The 18,439-nt window shown below is 34.7% G+C and overlaps 1 protein-coding gene across 2 annotated transcripts in view; it reads right to left on the bottom strand.

The window, feature by feature from the left end:
* Positions 1-4,466: 4,466 nt before the first annotated feature.
* Positions 4,467-18,439, bottom strand: part of HNF4G (hepatocyte nuclear factor 4 gamma) — a 36,386-nt gene continuing 22,413 nt past the window's right edge. Inside the window, exons 1-10 of one of the 2 annotated variants that reach the window (XM_053466343.1) lie at positions 17,092-17,318; positions 14,403-14,574; positions 13,560-13,654; positions 11,697-11,803; positions 11,016-11,168; positions 9,711-9,798; positions 7,864-8,016; positions 7,145-7,381; positions 6,558-6,680; positions 4,467-5,177 (exon numbers count right to left, since the gene is read on the bottom strand). In XM_053466343.1, coding sequence (XP_053322318.1) covers positions 5,056-5,177; positions 6,558-6,680; positions 7,145-7,381; positions 7,864-8,016; positions 9,711-9,798; positions 11,016-11,168; positions 11,697-11,803; positions 13,560-13,654; positions 14,403-14,574; positions 17,092-17,206 — 1,365 coding nt within the window. In that variant the 5' untranslated portion in view covers positions 17,207-17,318 and the 3' untranslated portion in view covers positions 4,467-5,055. Of the gene's footprint in view, positions 5,178-6,557; positions 6,681-7,144; positions 7,382-7,863; positions 8,017-9,710; positions 9,799-11,015; positions 11,169-11,696; positions 11,804-13,559; positions 13,655-14,402; positions 14,575-17,091; positions 17,319-18,439 lie in introns of those variants that run through there. The other variant, XM_053466345.1, reaches the window with a different exon arrangement.

Here is an 18,439-nt window from a genome sequence, read left to right as displayed (position 1 = left end):
AAAGTCCCTAGTTTGTAAGTTGCTTTAAACGAATGAAGATTGAGTTTAACCTTTATTAACATTGAGTTGCCCATATTTAATATATTTCCCCTTGTCTTGAAAAATAGAGCATTTCTCTCCACTACCAAACCATTTGCTGTGATATATATAGATTGCCTTAATAGAATGATGATTATTAGGCAATGAGACCTATAACGATCTTAATTTCCTGTTATCTAATGGTTTACAAGATTTTTTCTTGTACTAGTGTGTTTATAGTGCATATTGACTGATCCTCTAAATGGTGCAAAGTAACTATTCACATGCACTTAGTTTATAGAGTTACTGTTAGGTATAGGTGCTATGACATCATGATTCAGTGATGTCGCATAGTCACTTCCAGTGGATGCCACAAGCATTGGGCAATCAGTGCAATTACTGTTGCTGGAATAATGTAGGGTGCATATCTGCTTCCCTTTGATGAACTTATTTTACTGATATGATGTAGATCGCAGTATGCGATCTCACTCATATTTCTGCAGCTATATTATTTATTTTTCTTACTCTTTTTGTAAATCATACTGTTTTCTGTATTTACGCAATAATGCAAAAAAAATCAACTGTTTTAATTATTTACGGACAGTATGTAGACAGTTAACTTGTATGTGGTCTACACAAGGGACATTATTAAAACTGAGCTTGTTTGAAACATTTACCACACCGGGGATAGGGTTGAGGCACATGGGCCTAGATAGTTCATTTTCCAGTTGGTTAAATGGAAATGGGCTATTTGCCTTCAAATTAAATTTGAAGCTATTATGGTAAAGGAGCAATCACTTGCTGTCATGTTAGTGGACAACTTAGGGCCTTCCCTACCAATAATATTGTTTTCTGCAAAAACGTACTCTCAGTTGATCAGTGCTATAACAAAATTAAAGGTGGAAATCTAACAGAGCCAGTGGTGCCTCCTGCAGCATTAGCAGTTGAGTACCCCCATTAAAATGAAAGCACTAGCACTTGATACTGTTTAGGTTTGGCATTCTTCATCTTGGTATTCTTATTTAATATTTCAACCTAGCGTATATATATATATATATATATATATATATATATACCGTATTGGCTCGAATATAGGCCGCACTTTTTTCCCCCACTTTAAGTCTTTAAAGTGGGGGTGCGGCCTATATTCAGGGTCTAGTGCCCAACGCCCGGGACATGCAGTCCCGGGCGCCGGGCAGGCAGCGGGGTTAGGATACAGATCCCCCGCAGCGGTGCAGGGGACCTGCATCCTACTCTCGGATGTCCTCAGACAGCCTCCCCTGCCAGCACTTTCCACGGGGGGGGGTGCCGGCACGGGAGGTTGTCTAAGCGCATCGTCTGGACGGTCACCGGCTGCAGCGATGCGGGTAAACAGCCTCCGGGTTGTTTACCCGCATCGCCGCAGCCGGTGACCGTCCACACGATGCGTTTCACCTCTGCCCCCAAGACTTACCGGAGCAGACTCCCGGGTGTCTTGCGGGGCGCCGGCGGGGGACATCTACGCAATACGCGTATACAACTTCCGGTTGTATACGCGTATTGCGTAGATGCCCCCGCCGGCCCCGCAAGACACCCGGGAGTCTGCTCCGGTAAGTCGGGGGGGGGAGGACAGTGGCAGCATATCTCGGGGGGGGCAGTGGCAGCATATCTCGGGGGGGCAGTGGCAGCATATCTCGGGGGGGGCAGTGGCAGCATATCTCGGGGGGAGGAGGACAGTGGCAGCATATCTCGGGGGGGAGGACAGTGGCAGCATATCTCGGGGGGGGAGACAGAGTGGCAGAATGTTTTTTGTTTTTTTTGGTGCTTTTTTAAAGAAAAAAACTTTTTCTTTAAAAAAAGCACCAAACTTTTAGGGTGCGGCCTATATACGGGGGCGCCCTATATCCGAGCCAATACGGTATATATATATATATATCGTATTTGCTCGATTATAAGACGAGGTTTTTTCCAGATCAAATGCTCTGAAAAATACCCCTCGTCTTATAATCGAGGTCGTCTTCTAATCAGACCTCATTCTGCTTCGGCCGTGCTGCTTACCAGTCTTTGATCGCGAGCAGCGTCTCTGCTATTAGCAGCAGGAAACAGGAAGCTAGCACAGTCCTCACATAACGCTACCTCCCCCCTCCTTCCTCTGGGGGCGGGGCCAGAGAAGTTGCTCGCACAGCCGGGCCCCTGCATAAGTCTTCGAGTGGGAGATCTGCAGTTCAGGTAAGGGGGTGGGGGGTTTGAGTGTGTGTGTGTATGTGTGATTAATGGAATGAATGAGTATTTAAATGTTTGTGAATGAGTGTGTGTGTGATAGCATGGATGTGTAAGGGGGGTGGGGGTGGTAGCATGGCATAGGGAGGCTGTAATCACACTTCTAACATACCCAGGTTCCAGCATGTACTGGCTGCCTTGGCTTGATAGGAGTGTGATTGCTGTTAGCAGTATATATATATATCTCCAGAAATGCATTTTAACCCCCTATATGCCACTCAGCCCCATGATATGTCTTTTAACCCCCTATATGCCAGAGTAGCATATAGGGGTATAAGGCATATCATGGGGCATATAGGGGGTTAAAAGGCACATCATGGGGCAGAGTGGCAAATAGGGGGGTATAAGGCATTTCTGGGGGCAGAGTGGCAAGCCTGGGGGCAGATGTGCATAACTGGGGGGGGCAGGTTGGCAAATAAAAGGAAATAAAAAATATATTTTTCTCAATCATAGCTTTTATTAAATATGAAAATTAGTATACATGAATTAATATTTACTAGTAAAACTTTTTTCCTATAGGGTAGTCTTATATTCAGGCTTTTTGTTTTTTTCCTAAATTAATATTTTGATTTTGGGGGGTCGTCTTATAATCGAGCAAATACGGTATATATATATATATATATATATATGTGTGTGTGTGTGTGTCTAATACACATCATACTTGTTAGCATGTTACACCTTTTATTTATACATATATATATATATATATATATATATATATATATATATATATACACATATATATATATATATACACATATGTGTGTGTGTTGGAAAATCCCAACTAGTATGATGGTCATTGGACTTGTGCATTCGGATTTGTATGAACTTTATTTTTCAGAAATATGCAATTTAAGGGCATTGTACGAATTTTTAAAAACGGGGGAGGACCACTAACAAAACCAAATGAAAATGAAATCAAACCTTTAAATATTTAATAAAAATGTATTTGTCTATCCTTTTTGGTGCCATAACAACCCCTTTGGCACTGTTTCAGCAGGGAAAGTGGGGATGGGCTGTGTCTAAGAAGCTACAGATGGATACAATTGTGGCATGAAGTGAAGGGGCAGTCTCATTGATTATGGCTTGATTACTTTTTTCTTTACTCTGGTCAATCTGCATTTACAAGGGGAAGGGACAAGCAAAGTCATACAAGCTTGCTGACACTATTTTAATTAAGAGCAGCCAGAAACAGATGAGAGTTTCTGTTAGTAACAATGTGTTAAGCTAAGCTGAGATTGAGTCTTTTCTCCCATACTTGATGTAGAGGATCTGTACTACTGGTGCAGAAAATTGACTTTATTGTCCGATTGGGACTGCAGCACAAAATAAGGGCAATCAATTTTAAATACCAAAACCATAGTAATTTACATAATATGTGACCTCACATTAGTGTAAACATTAAAGTAGACGCTCTAGTAACTAGGTCATTGGTAAATGAATTATGATCAATGGAAATGAGTTATTACGTACTGAGGTACTTTCAAAATCCAAGCACTACCAAAAAGCAGCAAGTAAAATATAAGTACACAAAATCATAGAAATGGATTGGCTGATAAGGGGACAGCACAGTAAAAATGACTCCAGCTTTCTCTATCACTCTAATTGTCTTAAATCAAAATAAGTAAAATGTTTGATAAATCTCTTAAAAACTCACCTGTCCATTTCATTGAATGAACCTCACTCACTTTTTTTACATTATTAAAGAAGATGTCCCATAAAAAAAATTTTTTTCTTAGGTAATAAAATACAGTGCTGTATATTTGATACCAGTAATTAAAATAAATAGTTGTTTCCCTTTAAGACTCAACCCAACTCATTCGAATGGCTTAGGTGGCCCTGAATAATGCAGCTAAATCAGTGAGATTTCTTGAAAGTCATCTCACAGAACATACAACATTTTTACACATGATCAGCTCAGCCATTTTTGGAGTAATACCATCCCAGAACAGTGAAATCAGTATGTTGTGGATCTCCAGCAAACTCCTGCTTTTTAATTAAACCCCACATTCTTCCTTACTTGAGTTCACTCTCTTTGTACATTCTAGCTTGGTAGACAGAAGAAAGAAGAGTCTGGCTTCTATAATAATATCATTAAAATGCAGTCACTGGGCATGTTCCCTTTAAAAGTAAAACTAACAATATAAATGTGACATAATTATAAATCTAATATAATTAGTTTTAATAAATAAAATGTTAAGATGTTTTATTTGCTTTCACTAGTTATTGAGACCCAACGTTAGCATACTGTTGTTGCTAAATGTATGGTAATAGGTAATGAACCCGATGCATGCCTAATTCACTAAAAACAGTATTTTGCAATTTAGTGTAAACTGTATATGAGTTGTTTTAATAGTATCAATGATTTTACAGAATACTAACCCCAGGTTATACTTTCTATAACATAACTGGTACATTAGACACTTCCATCAATTATAAACATAAACAAATGTATCAAAAATGAATTATTTTTGCAGAATGTAATATATTAATTATTTACTATATACATTGTGATAGTTGTATGAAATAATTAATATGACAACAATTTGTTAGCTTATTACAGACTACCGAACATATATCAGTTCTACAAGCAATAACATTCAAATTAGTGTAAAATAATGCATACGTAAAAAGTACAATAAGAATGAATATAAAATATTATCAAATTGAAAATGTTGCATGTCGGTGAGATACATTTTGTGAAATATTACATTTTTGGCTTTGTGTATCAGAAAAAAGTCTTCCATGGCAGTTTTCACGTCATCTGTAATCTTTCCCTCACAGTGGTTTTTGTTTTAACATGGATTGATGTGTGATGACTGTTGCATGATTTGTTGATACTTTATACTGTTCCTGTCCTGATCCTTGTGGTGGTGAAGGCAGGGGTGTTTCTGGAGTCGCTACAAAGACAATAAAATATGTACACTGTCACATCCGAATGAATTTGAATAAGAGTGATACCAAATCATAATTAGCATAAGCAATAAGTAAAAAATAAGTATTATTTGTAAATTATATTATCATTACTAGAAGAATCCCTGCACAAAGATGGGATGTGTTCATTTGCATAGAAAATGAATGCCTCCATTATAAACAAGTACACTACTACATTAAAATAATAAATACTTTTTTCCCTAATATTTTCTCCTTTTACCATTCTAAAAATATTTAGTGCGACCCCAATATTTCTAAATTTCCTGGACAAACAGGTTTTTTAAAATTCCATCACAATGTCAAAATCTTCTAAATTGTATGACATCATTCAAATTCACCATTTTAGTATAAAAACATGTTTAATATAGACAATCATTTAATCTTTATACCATGGAAGAGATACGGGTAAATATGTAAGTGGGAGTAGGCTTGCAGATTTTAAAGAATATTTTTTGGTAGATCATATCTTATTCCTGTTATGTGTTGTCCTGTTAATTTAACATTGCAAGCAAACAAACATTTTGTATCAAAATCACTATTTTTTTATAAAATTTCAATGTTAGATGAAAGATACCAAGCTAGTAAACTGAACCATGTCACCAAGGTAAATCCAGTAGTATCCAGTCTGTATATATTACGTAGATTTTTAGTGTCCAGATTTTATTTCTAGGTGATGATATTATCTCTCTGGAGCTATGTCCTGCCTACAAACTATACTATGCTGATTATTTTTAATTGTACAACTTGCTCAATGTGTTCTATATTAACCCTTTGTCGGTTTAATATAATGAGTTCAGATGTTCTGAAGTATCATTCAGCCGTGCGGCAGCACTTCTGAAGAAACCGCGTGGTTTTGTATGCTGTGGTTGGCGTTTCAATTGCCGGGAGTAACATATAATAATTGGAGCTATGTTTTCGAGAGATGTGGCAGGAAAGAGTTAAAATATAAGGTAAGAGAAAAATTATACAAATGGAATATCAGACACAGAACCATGTAAAAGATGGTAATAAATGCAATCTTATCGATGTTTTATTTGCCAGATTAATAATGAATAATGGCTAAAAATAAAGATAAGTGATATAAAAATAGCAATAATATAATAATTGAAATACAAAACGATATTTTGCCATTGAATAAAGCCTATATTATTATTTATTTATTAGTAATTGTGAAGCATACTGTTTAATTATTATACTATTGAAAATGTTCTTTTCATACTGAAAATAAATATTTCTAATTATCCACTTTAATCTATGTCTTTATTTAAATGCTCAAAGGACAATAAACATAAACAAAACAGTCTGTATCATCATACATAAAGAAAAGAAATATAGGCCAAAGTTACCTATTTGTTCAGAATGTAGTGAAGTAGACATGGAACTTATTAATAGAGTCTGACCTAAGAGAGGATCTTGGGCTATGTGAGGATGGGATGGATGATGAATGTGATTAGAGTCATTGGTTGAACCTAAGGTAAAGAAAAACATAAGAAAACAACATACATCATTTTTAGTAATGTAAAAGTTCATATAATATTCATTTCTAAATTGCCTTTAATCTGTGGTTTATTTTTCTGTTTATTATGTTCATCAGTGCCTAATTGTACCCATCTCGAATCATAAATGCTCCACCATTGCGTTGTATAACTAAAATAAACAGTGAATTACATCCAAGCCCCAATGTAACGTCTTTTGTTTTTGTAATAAGTGAAGGTAGTTGATCTAAATGAATAACATCCACCTATTTAAAAAGATACGTTTTATTGACCCTAACGAGTTAGCACCAGGCATGTAATATTATGTTTAAGTCATTGTACCAAGATGAATTAGAATCTAAGAGGGTTAACTTGTTTCACTGGTATTAAAGTCCATTTAACAAACACATTTGTAGTAGCCTTATTATTTCCCCCTCTGGTTCAGTGAAATATCTCACCTCCTAATAACATCTCTTGGAGTAGATTGTCAATCTTAACCATTCCAAACAGCTTCACAAATTGAACTTGTTCAATCATTTGCCAAGTAATACTCTGGAGCGTGGGTAACAGTAAAAGAAGTTCTCCAAACCTTCCTCGAGAATCGTATTGTCTGTCATTAATGTAGTCTTCTAAACTGATCTGTACTTGGTACCTCATGTTTTTTATTTTCATTGGATTACTGAGTCCTTTCGCATCTGGCAAAAAAAAAATACAAATGGTAAAAATTGAAAATGGTATAATTAATATGGCTTTTCTTTATCCCGGCATCCCGCAGTGAGAACAGTGACTGTAGAGATTGTGGGTGGGGATAGATCTATAAATATACACTTAAAATTCGTTTTTTCTTATTTGAAAATAAACCTGGTATTTATTGTTGTTAGAAAATGAAACATTTCTAATAACCCTTATGGTTATATGCTTCCTAAAAATGATTTCTTAATGTGTTTCAGATCATTTTGCAAAAATGGACGTATAGGGATTTGGCCTAATGACGAAATTAAAGAGAAAATATACTTTTGTGTAATGTATTCTAAAAAAATGGAAAAACAAATAAATAGAGGGGTTTGGAGAGTGTTAACAAAGGAAAAGAAGGATGCTGTTTTTTTATACATATTATCTACTGTAAATTTATGCAAAAAAAAAATAAACAGAAATTCAGGTGACTGAAAGGATTTACCTGGATCAAAAAATACAATGGCCTTTAGACAGGCATATTCATTGTCATCTATCTGGATGTCTTGAAATGGTTGGACTAGTTCATCTAAAATTCTATTGGCCACCCGGCTAATCTCAATTTCAGAGCTGTTGCGATGAATTACGTAGTTGTTACCTTGAGAAAAAGAATACGATTTAGAATTGCATATTTGGCAAGTCAGGTTTTCTCTCAGCAATATGTATGTTAAATGTAGAAAAAAAATCAATAATCACTTAAATCGAAGAAAGTAATAGACACTGTTGGCAACTATGATATTTAATTATTACTGAAGTCTACGTTTGTGTCCTTATTGTTATTATAGCCAAAAAGATTACAAACAACGTTTTACAACAATTATAGGCGGCATCCTTATTTATAGGAGCATTTATATGCAGAGGCGTATCTAGGGTATGGCACCTATGGCTCCTGCCATAGGCGCCATTTGAAAGGGGCACCAGCGAGCGGCTTTTAAACGCCGTCTTTTTTTTTTTGATGCGGAGGAGAGAGAGGGGCGCCTAGCAACCGCTCGGCGTCCCTCATTCTCCTCCATGAGGCCTCTGCCTCCGTCCTGGTGCCGGCACCAGTGAGCGGCTTTTAAACGCCGTCTTTTTTTTTTTTTTTGATGCGGAGGAGAGGGGCACCTAGCAACCCCTCGTTCTCCCCCGCATCAAAAAAAAAAAAAGACAGCGTTTAAAAGCCGCTCGCTGGTGCCCGCTGCTTCAGTGCTGAGCGCCGAAATATGACGTCATATTAAGGCGCTCAGCAGTGAAGCAGCGGGCACTGCAGCAGTGCAAGAAGGCAGAAGCCTCGTGCTTCCGTCGCTGGACCTCAAGGTGAGAACTACAAAGGGGGAGAGGGGTTAGGGAGTGATAAGGGAGGGAGAGGGGTTAGGGAGTGATAAGGGAGGGAGAGGGGTTAGGGAGTGATAAGGGAGGGAGAGGGATTAGATATTTGGACAGGGGCGGAATTTCAGTGCTTGCCATAGGCGCTACTTTCGGTAGAAACGCCTCTGTTTATATGTAAACATCTGATTTAATTTTAACAAAAATGGAAAGAAAATTATTTTTGTAAATTGTAAATACACATTGTTTGACCATTGCAAAAATACATTTTATGTTACATGGATTTTTTTTTTGTCATAGACAATGATTGACAGCCAAAAGTAAGTTAAACTCTAGGTTTTGTTGTTAGAGCACTTCACACATGGTGCCTTTCCTCTCCCAGACAGCTTGCCTTTCTTACGTTTAGAATAAAGATTTTCATTTTTATGTATTTTGTCAAGTCCAATTACTTGTTTAACACAATAATATTGATAGACTGAACTGACTCACTTTTGGGTTATTCTAATCTTTAATTTGTTGACACAGATATATAAGAGCCTGCAGCCAATAATTCATTTTTTGTACACGTTAATGACTACTATTTTTTGTTTGTTGTGTTCACTTAACATATCTGTTTTGCTAAAAATCATTTTTAATAAGACATGTATCCACTTTAAATTAGTGACTCTATATAAAAAATAAACAATGGTCCTCAAACTTTGTGTCTGGACACCCTCTCAGCAGTCTGCTTTTGGTTTTATCATGAATATAATGGTGCCACTTCAACGCATGTGTGGACGTGTTATTTTTACCTTGTTATTTGCACCTTGTATCATCCTATGTTGAAAGGGCCTGTGTTGCGTGGAACACAGTTGAGGGCTTATACAAAATATTAATTATTTTAAGGGGGAAATTATTCAGTGATTTTGTTATCTCAAATCAAGTGGTTCTACAGAAAATAAAGAATTTCAGTTAAAATAACTGAAATTAAAATGATTAGAGCCTTACCAAGGAGTAAAATGTCTTTGTAAACCATGGATCGTTTTGTTACCCCAAGGAGAAGATGTTCTCCAGCATGTGCCCTCAGTAGTGCAACCTTTTAAAAATGGGGAAAAATGAACAAAAATAATAACATTATACAGTATGTATTTAATCATTGGTCTTATTTAAACAAAGCTACATGTTTGAGACAAACATAAAGGAAAAATGGTACCTTGAGGTGTAAGTCTGACAAGCAGACAAGATCTAAGATCTAGTTGCTAAAATTCAAATTTAGCAAAAATGGACTACACTGCTAACTGCCATTTGCAGTGGCAATATGACATATACTCAATTACAAAAGTTGAGTAAATGCAAGTTAAACAAAAAATAAGCAAGTAAGCAGTACGTTTCTTCTAAGTTGCAAATGCAAGTCAGAAATTAGTTCCATTTAACTAAGGGGAGAATAACTTTTTCACATAGAGCCAGGTGAAAACATACAGCCAAAGTCATTAAGAACTATCTTCAGCGTAAAGAAGAAGAAGGAGCTCTGGTAATGGTAAGTGATGGCCTATAAAGAGCCCTGGTCTCAACATCATCGAGTCTGTCTGTGATTACATGAAGAGACAGAGAAGTAACTGAGGCTGCCTAAATCCACAGATGAACTGTGATTAGTTCTCCAAGGTGATTGGAAAAACTGTGTGCATGTGTACTTAGAAGATTCAATGCTGTTTTGGAGGCAAAGGGTGGTCAAACCAAATCTTGATTTAATTTAGATTTTTCTAAGTGATAAAAAACTATTTACATGTCTATTTTGGAAAGTATTCTTACTTTATATGATTTTTTTCTCACCTGCCTAAACCTTTTGCACACTAATTTTAATATTAGACAAAGATAACCCGAGCAAACACAAAGTGCCAAATTTCCTCCGAAAAGAAAATCATCAACTACTCATCCAGGAGGTCACAAAAGAACACAAACTAACATGTAAAGAACGTCAGGCCTCTTTTGCATCAGTTAAAGTCAGTGTTCATTTTGTGTTTTATGTTGTCCTAGTTTAATATTCAAATTAGTTGGATGATCTGGAACAAATATCAACTATCAAATGTGACAAATATCAAAGCAGTGTATGCAAAGGAACAGTTTGTAAATTGCAAGTTACCGAGGTTAAAGTCGGCATCATACATGCAGACCTTTCAGCCAGTTGAGATATGGGTGATGTTTTACACCATGAAATTCATTTAGTTGAAATGTAGAGTTGGGATTAGCAGTGGTTTTGATACAAATAAAAATAAATATATATATATATGTATATAAATATATGTATCTATATACCTGATCATCCAATGGTAACTCACAGAAAGCTGGGATGTATTTAGCCCACTCCACTAGGACCAATAGTTGCTGCTTAATGGATTCACAGACATCAGTAACAGTGGCAATTTTCTTCATGTTTACATCCGTAATTAGAGAACTTGAGGTTGCCACCTAACAATGTTAAAAACATAAAATAAAATTAATACACTGTTTAAAATATCATTGACATAAAAAATTATATTTAGCCCACAGAGTAAAAGTTTCAGAAGAAATAATGTAAATTAAAAAAATCTGTGTTAAGGAATTAACTATTATGTAAATGCCCATCTCCTGGAACCTTTTACATGTAGAATTGTAACATCTTTGGGATGAATTAGTACTGATTTCTCTCTCTTCATAATGTGATTTTACTGTATGCTGATCACAAGTGATCAGGAATCTAGTCTCTGCAATCTAACATTCTAAATCACACTATGTGTTCAGCTTCAGAGGCATCCTTTATGTGATCCAGAGCTTGCACGTACCAAAAATACCATACTGGAGCTGGTATCGGCCCCTGCTGAGAAAGACTGCAGCATGTTCCATGATTTTTTTTAAATAATCATATTATTAAAAACAATATTACGTATTTTGTTGTACAGAATGATTGCATTTCATTAAGAATTTGATGAAAAGCTTCACACAACAGTTATCGGGTACCTGACGAGAGAGAATTTCTGCCTGTAACAGCGTGTTAATAGAGGGAATACTGCTTCCTTCAAATGTGTTTTTTCTGGTACTTATCCTGTCTCTTTCATTTTGAACAGCTGTAAATAGAATTAGAAACACATTAAAATAACTTATTTACGTATACAGATTTAGTAAAGAATACAACTTTTAATTAATAGTCACAAAGCTATCCAAATGTACGGGCTTTGTCATTAAGGGGTTAAGTTATTTGGAAATTGTAGCCTTTACATGTATCTAAATATACTTGTATACTAATTGTTTTGTGAATATTTAGCATAAGAAGTTGTTTAAGTGCTGTCTTATCGCTTCTCCTCACCCTACTGAACAAAGCCTTCCTGGGCCCATCAACAATACGCAACATAATAACAAGTGAAAAAATAACGTAATGTGTGAATACTCATATAGATTATTAGAACAGGAATTTGAGCACCCATCATCTTCACATAAAGTGGGTTTTGTAAATGTATCAATGCCATTTTATATGTTTATCTAGATTTTGTATGAGGAGTCTTTGACATTTTGCTTCTCAGATAGTTATTTGCCACCAAATTTAACTAAATGTAAATAACTATTGTACTGAAGTAAGTCAGGTTTTGTTCTTCTATCATGAATTTATTTGAATACCAGTGCAACAAAATAAATGTACAGTCATGACTATAACTGATACACTAATGTACTAGTGATACAGTGACACAAACCATCATTATAGGTTATACAATTGTAATGCAGATGTTATTACTTATTTGACCACTAGATGGCTAACTTTTCTAATACCAAATTTCTTTATTTTAAGACTGTAAAAATAAAACATTGACAATATCAAATGAAAAAAAAAATCTGGTTAAAATACACCATATTTACAGTGCTCATTGTTATATGATACATAAACAAGATTGCATTAGAATTTCCCTTTTCGCTTTCTACAGATGTTATTTAATTAGTGACTATTCTTAAAAGTTTGGTACAGCTGTCTTCTAAATTGTAAACTGGGCCCACCTTACATCTTGTTTTTATAATTCACATTTTTATTTAATACTTGTTATGTTTACCCATTGTATAGCACTACAGAATACGTTGGTGCTATCTAAAACAATAAATAATAATAATTACTTATATTGAGCCCTGCATAACTCACTATTCATCTAGCAGGTGTATTTTATAACATACCTTTGGCACATATTTTAATTATATCATAATAGTTAATAAAATGTAAAGATTGCTGATTTAAATTTCAGATTATGGAGTAAACAAGGCAGATTATAGCAACAGATGGCAGATATAGCCAAGAACTGTACAATATGGGGAAGTACAATATGGAGAGAGAAGGAAGAGTGTTATTCTATATTTAAAAAGTATACACTGTTTTAGGGTTTATATGGGGTTATCTATAAACAGCTATTCTGTTTTCTTTTATTATATAAAATATATGGTGCATGATCTCCTATGATAACATATCAATGCTCTGATGTATACTTCTTATGTGTAAATAATACATCGGCAGTAAAATCACATTGGTTTTATGGCGATATCTTCATTTTCTAGTGTTCTTGTTCTTTATATATTGGAGGTTAAAGGAGAGGACGTCTCCAAAATGGTTGCGCTTTCTGTGACATCATCTCTCCCAATTGAAATAGAAGTCTTATTTTCTTCACCCAGTAACTAAAGAATGCATGCTTTCATTTGCATGTGGTAAAATGCATTTGAGTTCATGCAAAAAATGTTCCTTTAATTGTTTTAACACTTTCGTTTTAGAAATGTGAGCAGAAATATATTGCATTAAAAAATAACATTCAAAGGTTTAATAACATCCATTGTAAAGTATTTATAAGTTACCTTCTTTTTTCATTCCAGCTCTGAAACATTTTTTTAAACGGCAGTATCTGCACTGATTCCGCTTGTCTTTGTCAACAACACATTGTCTGCTAAACCTAATGCATAATGGAAAATAATCATAATATAGCAACATTACAAAATCAGTAATGTACATTTTTATTTGTATTTTATATTGTATTGAGGAAAAGCAATATACATTTGCAAAGAAGGTCTCCCATTTTCTGTCTTCATCCACCTTCACAAATGCAACACTACATGAGAAATAACTCATAATCATGTACATCTTGAGACATTATGATACAGTTCCCCTTAATAAAGTTCATACTGAGTTTTTTATATCTATATATTTTATTTGTAAACACAATTACATTAATATAAAATACAGAGTTTAGGAAAAATAACAGATATAATTTTGTTTGAAAGTGAAAAATAATTAAATTGATTGCAAGCTTGTGAGCAGGGCCCCTTTTACCTAAAATATCAGATAATCTTTGTTATATGTGTTATACCCTTTGAATGTACCGTTGTCGCTATATAAGTAGAAGATAATAATGGATACACAGTGTCTTGGTGGCAGGCAATAAGGCCAAGTAGTTAATGAGCATTATTGCAAGGAAGGTCAGGCTATTAAATGAGTCTCTAAGGGATCTGTACTCAAGCCCATTTTCCTTATTTTTATTAGGAATTTTTGAAGAATGAAAAAGGGTGTGGTGATGGTAATTTAACATTTAAATCGAATTGTGTACGATAATGGTACCATAAGATAACATGGTAAAAAAAACATCTTATTAGGTTGGCAAAATGTATCTAGAGTCACATATTTCCAATAAATATGTTAAGTACCTGCAAGAATAAACATGACTTTTTCGGATACTACGCCTGAAGAACCCCTTGCATCCATCACAACTTGAAGCACCATAGTGTTTACCAGTAGCTCTGTCTCCACATATGGCACATAGAATGTTGACCCCATTATCAATTGCATTCATTATGACTGTATCTCCTGAGGAGCTATCTGGTAAGAAAAAAACAGAGAAAAAAACATCTTTAGTAATAGTATGTCCTAGAGGTGATAGCCAAAAGTTACCACTGACTGAGAGAACTTGACAGTGGACCAAACGGACTTGTCACTTTATGCACTTTTCATGTAATTTCGTGTAATGTGTATACATTATAAATATGTGTCTATATTTATACTTTTATAACTTTTCATTGTATTAATTTCTCTGTTACTGTACAATAAATGCAACCAATAGTTATATTTTTATGTTTTTAGAGTAGATTGAGATTAGATATTAAGAAATTATAATGTATTTTCAATTTAAAGAATTTTCTTTATGTGAGAAAACACTCGTTAAAGGTTTTTTTTATAGTTTGTATACTCTTATCTAAATGTTTCTTGACTTTTTTTTTTACTATTCCCTATAAAAAAAGTCCATAAAATTGTTGAGTTAAAATATATTTTATGTAATTGCTTTTACAAAACTATAAAATGAAATATTTTTGTACAATGATAGAAATATAAAAAAGTAAGGTAATTATAGGTAATAATTGTATTTGTACATATTCTCCGTACAAATAATGTTTTCAACCTCACTTGCTGAAAAAATGTTCTCTGTTCACACATTTGGGGATCTCCTGTGTTTATGTGGGCTTCTGCTCTAGGTCTGGCCCAAAGCCTGAACCCCCAGCTGCCCAGAGTTTGTCCACTGGCTAAGCACAGAGCACCACAGTGTAGATGGGACAAGGTTGGTATCTGGTCTGTTCATCTGAATCATCAAGATGTAGGCCACTGGCTGGGACAATTGCGCAATACCCAAACTGCCTCAGGCATTGCAACACAGGGGCTACTGTTCATGTATCTAAAAGGATTCTAAGAAACTACCATTTGTTGCTGTACATTATGATCTGTTGTGGTGTTATCAAGGAATTATACACAGATAATACTCATTATAGTTGCTTAATGGTCACATAATACCTTATCAATCATAATATACTGGTGAGTAGGAGTGAATCGGCATTCTCCTCGTGTGCAGTACAATAAAAAAGTGACCTAACATTAATCTCTATAGGAGGAGTTGGAGAGAAACTAAACACGGAGGGATCAAAACTACAGTCTTTCATCTGCATTTCCAGATGTTAATTAATGGAATTAGTCAGTGTAATCATTTCCAAAAAATATTTGTTTAAAAATGTAGGAAGTACCTAAGTTCAGATGGGGACAAAGCCTACCTTACTAAATATTTGCACAGTTTAAATTCACCTCTTATTTCACCCTCCTAAGGCTGGATTCAGCAGCTTTTTAATGTATTTGTATAATCATGCAAATGCAGAGAGCAGGAAGATAACATTAGCAATACTAGAAAGATACACATACAGGTGAGTTTGCAAGTATCAAGGACAGGATTCATTTTTTTAATAAGTTATTCACTTTACAATACCTAAAATAGTTTTACCAGGTGAGATATTCAGTAAATAAGCAAAATTATCCTTATTAAAGCCTCTACAAATGTCAGTATCCAGGAAACAGAAAACCTATTAGGTAAGTGGTAGCCATGGTACACCCTATAGCCCATAATATCCATGGTATACAAGATCTTAGACAAATGTTTTATATTTAAACTTCAAACCACTTTTGAATGTATTATTATTATCCTACAGCTTTCATGGTACATTATAGGAAAGACAGTGAGGGTTTCATATGTTCTATATACATGTAGATAACTGAACAAGAATATAAAGTATAAAAGTATAAGAGTATAAAAAAGGTACACAAAGAAAGCAATGAAAGATTTTCTGTTTTAGAAAATACTTTTTGGATTGAAGTATTGTTTCTTAACAGTCGCAAAACAACATAATTTGTTTTAAGTATTAAGTGCAGTCAAGGGACTAGAGGCGTAATGTCAGAACATATGCTAAATGGATATATTGCTCATGTTTTGTAAATACTTTTATCATCTAACACAACCTAGAATGCACACTCTAAAATGTAGATAAAAGTTAAAATGTTACACTAGATAAATATTTAATTTATCACATAGCTAACCATTAGCCTCTAATTACATAAATGAGCCAACAATGCTCATTCATCCTTATACAATACCTATCAAATCTTGACAGTTTCTTTACATACCTAAACAAAATTAATCCCCGTATTGTGAAATGACTTAAGACACTTTGGATTCATGTCCTTGGCAACCAACAATTCTGATGTATACTATTGAGTGAAGGGATTTCCCAAACATACTTATCTGCCACTGACAAACCCAAAAACCAAGTTAGGTATATCAGTGATCAAAAGATAGTACTTCAATCAATGATGGTTTCACGACGATGAAGTTTAAATAAATTAATAAAGATGGAACCTTTAGACTGCATGTTACTAACTTTAATAAAGACAACATTAGTATCACAAGATCTAAAATAAAAACATATTAAATGCTTATATGGTTCGATAAATAAGGTTTCTTTTAACATGCATAGTCATTGCCTAACCGTAACAGAATTTAATTTAGTAAAAATGACCACTCACCATTGCCATTGAAAAGGAGCGGCATATTGTCGAACTCTAAAGATGTGTAGCTTGGATCTAAAATGTCGCTGTAGTTTGCAATTCCCATATCCATTTCTGATCGAGAAAACTTCATCACTAAATATAAAACGAATGTATCAAACTGCAATTAAAGAACTCAATCCTTCCTTAAGTGCAGTCTGCGACTGAGAAATCTCTGTAGTTAAATCTCAGTCCTAGCAGGAGCTCAGCTGGGTTGTCTGCTAGTTACTTTATGTCCTTACCTTCATTTTTATGGTACTCTGAGGTAAATCTAGTGATAGTCTTGGAATGCTTTGAGAAATATTCTTATCAGAACTTTGTTAATTACTCTGTTTTTGTAAGGAGACACCCTTAAAGGAAACCCTGGAGCCACTGTGGCTAATTTTAGTACATGTATGTAGACATTTTAATTATTTTTTTTTGGATATTTATTTTTTTTTTTATATTTTTTTAAATTAAATATCTAATACAACTATTACTTATCCTTGGAGTAATCATGTTGATTCAATGGACACAATAAATCTGGGAAATTCCCATTGTTATATTTTTATTGTTTTCTTATGTTTATTTTAGATAATGTCCAATCGATTAAGACAATTGTACAATGTGTCTTATTCCAAAAGTATATATTACATACATAAATGTAAACTAGTTTTGAATGCCTTAAGATGATTTTTGCTTTAAGTGTGTATTTTCTTTTGGCTCCTTGTGTAGCAATGGCTCATGGTTCCAAATCAGGAGCTATTATAGAATTAAATATTCACTAATTAAGAAGGTGCCATGATGCACTATTGAACTGCCCAGAACCTCTAGGATTACATGCGAAAAGTGCAAAAATAAAAGCTAATACCACTCAGAACCACTTCAATATTTAATTAGTACTTGAACATACAATACGCTTTCCTAAAAACTACCTAGAACGAACTGCTAGGATCAATTTTTTATAGTAGATGTGCATGGGCCCTGTAAAGATGATTAATCTATGCAAGGATTACAATTAGTGAGATGTGTACTTGAACATTAGTATTACATGCATACCTGGGAACTTCCCAGGACTGTCCCTATGGGCCTTTCCCTGTTTATTTAGGAGGCAGGAAGGTGTATGACTGAGTTAAGGTGAACTGTGGCTGGCCCCAATAGAGCTGAGTAGGGCAGAGGGTAGACAAAGAATGAGTGGGTAGTGAATGAAGCTTTGAACCTGAAGCAATTATGCAGGAAAGGCCTCTTCTCTAGATTCACTGGTGTTACTGGGCTTGTTATTTTTTTTTTGGGGGGGGTGCAATGCCAATGAAACCAAAACCCATTCCATGATATGTTCTGTGATATG

This window comes from Spea bombifrons, chromosome 5, assembly GCF_027358695.1.
Source record: "Spea bombifrons isolate aSpeBom1 chromosome 5, aSpeBom1.2.pri, whole genome shotgun sequence".
NCBI lineage: Eukaryota > Metazoa > Chordata > Amphibia > Anura > Pelobatidae > Spea > Spea bombifrons.
Note: the sequence above shows the minus strand (reverse complement) of the source record. Positions and strands in the feature narration are given on the sequence as shown.